At 36.6% G+C, this 10,840-nt stretch overlaps 1 protein-coding gene across 1 annotated transcript; it reads left to right on the top strand.

The window, feature by feature from the left end:
- The first annotated feature begins 6,520 nt into the window (after window positions 1-6,520).
- On the top strand, window positions 6,521-7,456 carry LOC112577658 (olfactory receptor 1030-like). Its single transcript, XM_025266430.3, has one exon. The coding sequence runs from the start codon at window positions 6,521-6,523 to the stop codon at window positions 7,454-7,456; it is 936 nt and encodes a 311-aa protein (XP_025122215.3).
- The last annotated feature ends 3,384 nt before the right edge of the window (window positions 7,457-10,840 follow it).

Here is a 10,840-nt window from a genome sequence, read left to right as displayed (position 1 = left end):
CTTTTGTAAACAGCATATATAGGGGTCTTATTTTTGTATCCATTCAGCCAGTCTTTGTCTTTTGGTTAGGGCATTTAAACCATTTACATTTAAGGTAATTATTGATAAGTATGATTCCGTTTCAATTTACTTTGTTGTTTTGGTTTCAAGTTTATACACTCTTTCTGTGTTTCCTGTCCAGAGAAGATCATTTAGCATTTGTTGGAGAACTTGTTTGGTGCTGCTTAATTCTCTCAGCTTTTGCTTGTCTGTAAAACTTTTGATTTCTCCTTCATATTTGGATGAGATCCTTGCTGAGTACAGTAATCTGGGTTGTAGGCTTTTTTCTTTCATCACTTTATGTCCTGCCATTCCCTTCTGGTCTGAAGAGTTTCTGCTGAAAGATAATATTCATTCTTTGTGTTTGATCTTAATTAATTTGATTAATATGTGCCTTGGTGTGTTTCTCCTTGGGTTTATCCTGTTTGGACTTGCTTGGTTTCTTGGACTTGGATGGCTATTTCCTTCACCATTGTAGGGAACTTTTCAACTATTGTCTCAAGTATTTCTCATGACCTTTCTTTTTGCGTTCTTCTGGGACTCTTATGATTCTAATGTTAGGGAATCTGACACTGTTCCAGAGGTCTCTGAAGTTGTCCTCATTTCTTTTTCTTTTTTGTATTTTTTCCTCTCTGCTTCATTTATTTCCATCATTCTATCTTCCACCTCACTAATCCTATCTTCTGCCTCAGTTATTCTACTGTTGGTTCCCTCCAGAGTGCTTTTGATCTCAGTTATTGCATTATTCATTGACTCTTTTATTTCTTCTAGGTGCTTGTGAAACATTTCTTGCATATTCTCAATCCTTGTCTCCAGACTATTTATCTGTAACTCCATTTTGTTTTCAAGATTTGGGGTCATTTTTACTATCATTATTCTGAATTCTTTTTCAGATAGACTCCCTATCTCCCCCTCTTTTGTTTGGTTTGGTGGGTATTTATCATGCTATTTTACCTGCTGAATATTTATCTGCCTTTTCATCTTGTTTAGATTGCTGTGTTTGGAGTGGCCTTTCTGTATGCTGGAAGTTTGTGGTTCCTCTTTATTGTGAAGGTTCCTCCCTGGGGGGAGGGTTTGGATGAGTGGCTTGTCGAGGGTTCCTGGTTAGGGAAGTTTACATTGGTGTTCTGGTGGGTGAAGCTGGATCTCTTCTCTCTGGAGTGCAATGAAGTGTAAAGTTGTGAGTTTTGAGGTGTCTATGGGTTTGGTGTGACTTTTGGCCACCTATATATTAATGCTCAGGGTTATGTTCCTGTATTGCTAGAGAATTAGCTTGGTATGTCTTGCTCTCAAAGTTGTTGGCTCTTGGGTGGGGCTTGGCTTCAGTGTAGCTATGGAGGCTTTTGGATGAGCTCTTGTCAATTAATGTTCCCTGGAGTCAGGAGTTTTCTGGTGTTCTCAAGTTTTAGATTTAAGCCTCCTGCCTCTGGTTTTCAGTCTTACAGTAGCCTCAAGCCTTCTTCATCCATATCACACTGATGATAAAACATCTCCTTTCGAAGAGAATGGGTTGCCTTTCTGGTTGCCTGGTGTCCTCTGCCAACATTCAGAAGTTGTTTTGTGGAATTTCCTCAGCGTTCAAATGACCCTTTTATGAATTTGTGGGGGAGAAAGTGGTCTCCCCACCCTATTCCTCTGCCATCTTAGGACCTCCATCCTTGTTTAATGAAAGATTTTTAAAATTCTGCAATGCTTTAAAATTTTCAAGAGTTTCATACACATGATTTTACATATTCTTATAATAACTCTATTTCCCCCTAACCCTATATTGCCTTTCCCCACTTCCCTCTCCCCACGGGTAGCCATAGTTTTGTTCCTATATTTGCGAGTTTGCTTTTTTGTTTACTTATCAAGTTTGTTGTACTTTTGCTATTCCACATACATGTCATATCATACAACATTTGTGTGTTTTCTCTTTATGCATTATTTCAGCAGTTTAATGCCCTCCAAGTGAATCCATGTTCTCACAAACAGCAAAACTATATTCATATACAATAAGTCCTTTACATATGAACCTTCAAACTCTGAATTTTCAAAGATGTGAATGTGTTGTTCACATGTTGAATTACTTAAGTTAGTTCTCATGACTGGTGTACATTATGTGCATAAATCCTCTACAAATGGTTGTGCTTTTGTGTATTCTACTGTACAATAGTGTACACTATCTTTCTTTCAAAGATATCCAGAGGCAAGTGTAAAAGCAGTGTTGATTTTGAAGGGCCCTTCAGATCCTCTCTATAGATTCCCAGTTAACTACACTGGTTTGATGAATGGAAACATATGACATGATGCAAAAGATCACCAGAGGTGCCTCATCATCAATAGAAATGTCCTTTTCTGCTCTGTGTAGTTGATACCCATGTCCATCTCAGTCAGAGATGCTGCTTGATCATGTCAAAGGGGAGGAGGGAGCAAGAATTATCTTACTATTCTGTTTGCCCAGGTGACTCTAATTCTCAAGAAAGAGGTGGAGAAGCATGTATAAGCCACATTCTCATGTCCAGTTTTATCTGCAATAATGCTGGTATTTTAGCTGCTAAAGAATCCACCTGCAATGCAGGAGACCCTGGTTCAATTCCTAGATCAGGAAGTTCCCCTGCAGAAGGAGTAGGCTACCCACTCCAGTGTTCTTGGGCTTCCTTGGTGACTCAGACAGTAAACAATCTGCCTGCAATGCAAAGACCCGGGCACAACCCCTGGATTGGAAAGATCCACTGGAGGAGGCCATGGCAACCACTCTAGCATTCTTGCCTGGAGAATCCCTATGGACAAAGGTGCCTGGTAGGCGACAGTCCATGAAGTCACAAAGAGTCAGACTAATTGAGTGAATAAGTACAGCACAATGCTAGTAATTTTAATCTCTGACTCCTGTGTGTAGTCTTCAAGCGATCCATGACCCAGAAGGATGATGATTCAATGGTCCTTTTAGTATCCAGCAATGGCGAAGCCAGAAATATCACTTCAATTGAAACCTTTATTGAGTAATTATTGTGCAACACTCTGGTCTGGGTCAGGGATGTGAGACAAATCAAAATCCTACTCAGATGTTTTAACTTAAGAGAATTTAATGGAACGAATTTAATTTAATAAGGAGAATACTGGCAGTGTTAAGTAAATCAGTCCAAGAACTTGAAGTACCTGGAGGCTAAGTTCATAAGGCAATTGTCATACCAGTACTGAAGAAGTCAACACAGGGCCTCTGTCAGGATTCTAGTGTCACAAGATCCAGGAAAAGCTTGCCAGGCCACGTTTTCAACACACACCTTAGCAGGAATTTTCCTTGAAAAGATGCAGCCACCTTAACACTTCATTGTAAAACTGGGAGAAAATGGAATTTGGATACTTTTCTCTTCCTTTCATTCTGTTATGCTCCTGTTTTCTTCCATTGGCCTAACTCATATGGAAACTAGACATTCAAGAAATCCTATTGATGGAATTTAAGGATTAAGTTCCAGGTAGACCAAAAAAGAAAAAGATAAGAAAGGTAAACTGTATAGATGGTCTATACTGACAAAGGAAGCATCATTAGCACATTTATATTATCTGTATATCCATGGTGTTCTCTTTGCTATGTGTTTATTTTTATAACAATTAAAATATAAAGAGCAAGGTTCAGAATCAGTAAATAAGTAGTCCAAATGCAGCAAAAGTTATCTGACTGTCTGATGGTTTTCCTATATCATTCAGTCTTCCATCTGCATGAGAACTTAATAACTTACCCAAGTCAAGTCTCAAAATATCAAGACATTTAGGCACAAGTTAAAAAAAAAAAAATGAGTCCCATTAGTATACCATTTCAGAAGATTTGATTCCCTGAAGATACTGGGGAAAGGCAAGAATCATGTCCTCAATGGGCTTAAGATTTTAAAAAAGAGTAAATCACTCATGGTGGTTTATAGTCTAAATGATTTTCTGTGAGAAATAATTGAACCCTAGGGTGCTGATCCCTCTGTGACAATTCTGGTATAAATTTCTCAGCTTCTTCATATTTGTGCTGTCACTGGGAAGTCACCTTCTTTCTCAGGTAGGACTAGGTATTGAACAGTTTGCTGTGGTGTGTGCTTAGTCACTCAATCTTGTTTGACTCTTTGCGACCCCATGGACTGTAGCCCACCAGACTTCTCTGTCCATGAGGATTCTCCAGGCAGGAATACTGGAGTGGGTTGCCATGGCCTCCTCCAGGGTATTTTCCCAATCCAGGGATCAAACCCAGGTCTTCTGCATTGAGGGCTGATGCTTTACCATCTGAGCCATCAGGGAAGCCCAAGAATACTGGAGTGGGTAGCCTATCCCTTTTCCAGGGGATCTTCTGGACCCTGCAATCAAAGTGGGGTCTCCTGCATTGCAGGCATATTCTTTACCAGCTAAGCAAAATTCTATTTTTCTCATAGGACAAGTATCTATAAATATACCATGGAGTGGTATCACAATGGAAAAAGAAATAGATCAAAGGGTACAAGACAGAGCCTCAGGTCGAGAGTGTCTATCAAGAATAGAAAGCTTTATAGTGTCGCGAGCCATTTCTGTCCACTACTGTCTAAGATTACCTTGCCAAGTCAGTTCTTCGCATCAGGTGGCCAAAGTATTTGAGCTTCAGCTTCAGTATCAGTCCTTCCAATGAATGTTCAGGACTGATTTCTTTTAGGATGAACTGGTTGGATCTCCTTGCAATCCAAGGGACTCTCAAGAGTCTTCTCCAACACCACAGCTCAAAAACATCAATTCTTAGGTGCTCAGCTTTCTTTATGGTCCAACTCTTACATCCATAACTGACTACTGGAAAATCCATACCTTAGACTAGACAGACCTTTGTCAGCAAAGTAATGTCTCTGCTTTTTAATATGCTGTCTAGGATCATCATAGATTTTCTTCCAAGGAAATGGTCTCCTTTATCATGTACAAAAGTTGCAAAATGCACTTTATGATTTCTTACATACTTTCTCAGTTTTGTAAAAAATAAGGTTATTATTATCAGTGTGACCTTTACAGAACTCAAATTGAATCTCTATCATACAGCTTATTCTTACATTCTGAAAGAGTTAAAATGAAGTAAAGTTACAACAAAATTATTACAGTTTGGGGATGAGTGTGTCAATCACTTTTTAAAAAATTGTCTTCTCCTCAAGGGGACATTTTTAATACATTATTTTATCCCAATTATTCCCTCCTTTAATATTTAACATCACTTATAAATCTGGATATATAAAAAATAATTACATATTGTTTATGTACTGTATTTTTACCTGTATTTATACAAAAACACCGATTTAATTTTGTGTCTCATGAGCCAATTGCTGCTGCTGCTAAGTCAATTATTGCACCAAATAATTGGCTGAAATATACAAAGCTAAGGAGAGCCTGGGATATCTTACTGAAGTAAGATTTGGTAATGTAAGGGCAACCTGAGGTAGGCAAGTGTGGATAAAATGAACATGCATCACTGGGTTAGGGACTAGTTTGAAAATGACCTTGAGGTTAGAGTGGCAGGTAGGCAGACACTAGTTCTATAAAGATCTATCTGTTCCATTTCCCTAAATGGTTCACCTGTGGGGGAAACAAAATGAATTTCAATTACTGACACTTTAGACACCACATCAAAATCATCCTGAAAACAAAGAATCATAGTTTTTTTTTTTTTTTCTATGTTGTCTTTTTTTTTTAATTTTATTTTAAAACTTTACATAATTGTATTAGTTTTGCCAAATATCAAAATGAATCCGCCACAGGTATACATGTGTTCCCCATCCTGAACCCTCCTCCCTCCCCATACCATCCCTCTGGGTCGTCCCAGTGCACCAGCCCCAAGCATCCAGTATCGTGCATCGAACCTGGACTGGCAACTCGTTTCATACATGATATTTTACATGTTTCAATGCCATTCTCCCAAATCTTCCCACTGATGTATAGAACAGTCTTATGGACTCTGTGGGAGAGGGAGAGGGTGGGAAGATTTGGGAAGAATCATAGTTTTAAAGAAAAGCAATATTTAAAGGGATTGTAAGTGACCTATTCATGATAACGATTTGTAGAAAAGATCTAAGCTTCTCAACTATGAAAAGACTTGCAGAAAAGCATTTGAAACTATGTAATTGTGTTCTATATTAAGTTAAATATTGAAGCATCTAGTGCATGATTACTAGGTTATTTCTGGATATTTAAAGAAAAATTTGATGTGGAACATTTTTAAAGACTACTGAATTTCTTATAATATTGCTTCTGTTTTATGTTTTGTTTTTTTGGCCATGAGGCATGTGGGATCATAGCTCCCTAAAAGGGGTTCAAATCCTCGTTCCCTGCATTGCAAAATGAAGTTTTAACTGCTGGATCACCTAGAAAGTCCCCTATGTAACTTTTTTATGCAATATGTATTTAGAAGTTTGAAAGAAGTAGGCATTGATGATGTGAGTAATGGAAAATGATAAAAAACAAATGCATTTTCATTTCATTTACTTTAGACATCATTGGAAGCTGAGCAAACACAATGTTAAGGGAAAATTACACAGAAGTGACAGAGTTTATCCTCCTGGGACTGACAGATCGAGTTGAGTTGCAGCCTGTCCTTTTTGTGGTCTTCCTAGTCATCTACCTGATCACAGTCTTCGGCAATATGAGCATGATTTTATTAATCAGAACTGACTCAAAGCTTCAGACTCCAATGTACTTCTTCCTCAGCCACCTCTCCTTTGTAGATCTCTGTTATGCCACCAACGTCACTCCTCAGATGCTGGTCAATCTTTTATCCAAGAGAAAAACTATTTCCTTCCTTGGTTGCTTTATACAGTTTGACTTTTTCATTTCCTTGGGGCTCACAGATAGCTATATGCTCACAGCAATGGCTTATGACCGCTACACGGCCATCTGCAAACCCTTGTTATATGGCAGCAAAATGTCCCGAGGTGTCTGCCTCTCTCTCGTTGCTACATCTTATACTTATGGCTTTGCAAACGGTCTTGCACAGACCATCCTGATGCTCCGCCTCTCCTTCTGTGGACCCAATGAAATCAACCACTTTTATTGTGCAGACCCACCTCTCCTAGTCCTGGCCTGCTCAGACACTCATGTCAATGAAACTGCCATGTTCGTGGTGGCTGGTTCCAACCTCGTGTTTTCTCTCACCATCATCCTCATTTCCTACGCTTTCATCTTTACAGCCATCCTGCAAATGCATTCTCCAGAAGGGAGGCACAAGGCCTTCTCCACCTGTGGGTCTCATCTGACAGTTGTCACTATGTTTTATGGCACACTGTTCTGGATGTATCTGAGGCCGCCTTCTGAGGCATCTGTAGAACAGACCAAAACTGCAGCTGTTTTTTATATCTTTCTGAGTCCTATGCTTAACCCTTTGATCTACAGCCTTCGGAACAAAGATGTTAAAAAAGCAATAAGGAGAGTAATTCAAGCAAAAATTTTTGTTTAATTAGGTACACATTTGGCCAGAGGTATGTAATATATTTGTATTTTCTGACCGATTAGAGAGAATTTTAAATTAATAAGTCACTTTTTGTCATTGACTTATTTTTTCCGTTTGCAATTCACTTATGAAATGTGGAAGAATCTGTCATATCATTAGTTTGTGTCATTTCAGTGTATTTAAAAGGAATACCACATGGAAATTCAATGACAAGACCAGACAGCATTGCTATTTTTGTAATATTAGTAAAGGACAGATAATTCTGTGCACAGTATTCATAAAGGTAGAAAGTTATAAAAGGCTAAGACAATGCCAATTTGTTTGATTTGAGGGGTTTAATATTTTCCAAATTATTTTCCAAAACTTGTCAATCATATAAGGAGGAAAGTTTTTTCTTTGGTTTGTTGGTATTTTCTTTTGTTCACGTTATATATCCAAGATCTTTGGGTATCTTAAATCATTACTTAAGAACTATACTAACTGAATCCTCATTGATTAAATGTTTGACAGAAATGCCAAATTTCCTTTAGATTTTTTAAAATTATTTCTTTTAATTTTTTTTTTAACCAATATGGCTCCAGCACTAACTTATATTGGGCTTTCTCTTCTTCTTCTTTTTTTTTTTTTTTTTAAATTATGCACTGTTAACAGCTCACAGACAAAAACAGTGAATGATATAAAGAGCACTTTTCGAAGCATAACTAATCATCATTAAGTTTTCACACAATGACACTTGTTTAAAATTCACACAAATCTCCATTTCATGGATCTGACTGCTCAACTTCGGCGTCTCCCCCAGGACATACAAGTTGGGGAAGCTCATGATGCTGGAAAACTCAGAAGAGATGAGAGTTGAGCAGAACTTGGTTCTGTTAAGTCAATCGAGTTGATTAAAAAAAAAAAAAAAGATTTATAACTGATTTGTAATTTTAAGTTTCAGGTATACAACATTTGAAACTCACTCAGTCATGTCCGACTCTTTGTGATACCATGGACTGTAGCCTGCCAGGCTCCTCTGTCCATGGGGATTCTCTGGGCAAGAATACTCAAGTGGGTTGACATGCCTCTCTAGGGTATCTCCCCAACTTAGAGATCAAACCCAGGTCTCCCACATTTCAGGCAGATTCTTTAGCATCTGAGCCACCAGGGAAGCCTGGTGTTCAGCATAGTGATTTATAATTTTTAGAACTGCTATAGAGGCTTTTCCAGTGGCTCAGTGGTAAAGTATCCTTGCAGTGCAGGCGACTCAGGAAACGCAGGTTTCAGAACTGGTTTTGTAAGATCCACTGGTGGAGGAAATGTTTAAAAAACAATAAGAAGAGCAATTCAAGAGAAGTTATTTGCCAAATAGCATAGACATCTTGGTCATGGGTATGTAACATATCCATATTCTCTGATCAATCAGTGAGCACTTTAAATTAACAAATCATTTTGCCTATTGACTATTCTTTTCCTTTTATAATTCACCTATGAGACTTGGAAGAATGTTATCAAATTGTTAGATTTAACTCAGTATATTAAAATAATACCACACATATATTAAGACACAAGACCAAACAGCATTGCCATTGCTTTGTAAAATTAACAAAAGACAGATTATTCTATGTACATTACCCATAGTCACCAAATATGTGAACTTGCTTGTTGGATTGTTTTATTTTTTGTATTTTTTATTCAAATTATATAGAAATGAAAATCTTTAGGAATCTCAGGTTATTACTCCAAGATATATCTTTAGCTAATAGTATTGGTCCAATAAAATCCTCATTCATAAGATTGTTGAAGTAAATCCTAAATATCCTACAGAATATTTTCATTATATATTTTAAGTATTTTAATCTATCTATATCCCAATCACAAAACTAGTTTTGAGATTTCATTTTTTGTTTTGTTTTGTTATGAACAATTTCCAGCATACATCCAAAATATAAAGCAACATAGACTACCAGTGTCAGGATAACTAGCAATTAATATATCACACAATGCCACGTTTTTCTTTTTTTTAATTTTTATTTTATCTTGGAGCATAGTGGATTAACAATTTTGTGTGAGTTTCAGGTGTACAGCAAAGTGACTCAGTTATAACTATACATGTATCTATATTTTTCAAATTGTTTACTCATTTAGATTATTGTAGAATATTGAACGGTCCTCCCTGTGCTATAACAGCAGGTCCTTTTATTTCATTGTTTCAGAAACTCAGATCCATCACCTCTCCATGCCATGGACACTAGGGCTCATCTTTGGCATCTCCTCCTGAAGCATATCTTGGGGAAAGACTATGACACTGAAACATGCTTAGAAGAGGTGGGAACTGAGCAGAGCAGGGTCCTATTAAGTCTATCCAGTGAATTTTCTTTTATCAGATCTTCAGTGTCCTTACAGATGTTTGAATTTTCAGACATGAAAATGGAGAACGATGATCTGGACTTGCCTATTTTCTTTTGTAGTTTTTAAAACTATTGAGACTATATTATTAGGTCTTATCAACTACTGAACTGGTATTATTCCTTTTATCACTTATACTTTCTATCCCTTCTATGATGTAGAAAGTCTAAACGTCTGATTTGTCTGATATTCTCATATATTTGGCTGTTTATTTTTTTGTTTTTAGTTGGTTATATCCAGTATGTTTATTTTTACTTTTTTATTTTCAGGCCCAGAGTCCTTTTGATCATTATTTCTTATTTTATTGTGGATATTTACACTTTTGAATATTTCTAACAACTTAGTTTGTGCTTTTCACAAACTTCTTTATGCTTTTTCTCCTCTTTACCTTCTGTGAATTAAATCATATTTTGCAACTTTCTTTCCTTTTTAATCCTTGTTTGACTATGACACATTCTATTTTCTATTATTAGTAAGTTCCCTTAAATTGTGTATGCATACTTGTCTTAACTTAGTCTTCATTAATCAGTTCATCTACTTTGTTATTAAATAATAAAAGGGATATACAATATTTTAATTATGAATTCATCCTGCTTCTAACTTATAAACTGTCATTTGCAGGTATAGAATAAATCATCAATAGTAAATTATTTATTAATGAACTTTAAATATTATCTTTATTGTATATGATTACAGTTATATTAAATGGTGATTCAATGTTCATGTTCCTTTAACTTTCATGCCATTTGTCAATTTTTCTTTCACTATTATACGGCACCCACTCTTCATTTATGGTTTAGTTTTCTTCTGTGTGATATATATGCTTAATCAGTTCTTTCAGTGAGAGTCCCTCTCTATCCACTTATCTGAGAATATCACTTGTCCATTCTCAGAGGAGAATTTATTTGGGTATGAATGTAGAAAGACAGATACTTGCTTTCAGTATTTAAAATATCTTACATTCTGGCTTATTTTTTTTTGGCTATGCAGATGGATGTATTA

Source organism: Bubalus bubalis, chromosome 16 (assembly GCF_019923935.1).
Source record: "Bubalus bubalis isolate 160015118507 breed Murrah chromosome 16, NDDB_SH_1, whole genome shotgun sequence".
NCBI classification, from domain to species: Eukaryota; Metazoa; Chordata; class Mammalia; order Artiodactyla; family Bovidae; genus Bubalus; species Bubalus bubalis.
The sequence above is the reverse complement of the archived record's forward strand: the minus strand, read 5'-3'. Positions and strand labels throughout refer to the sequence as shown.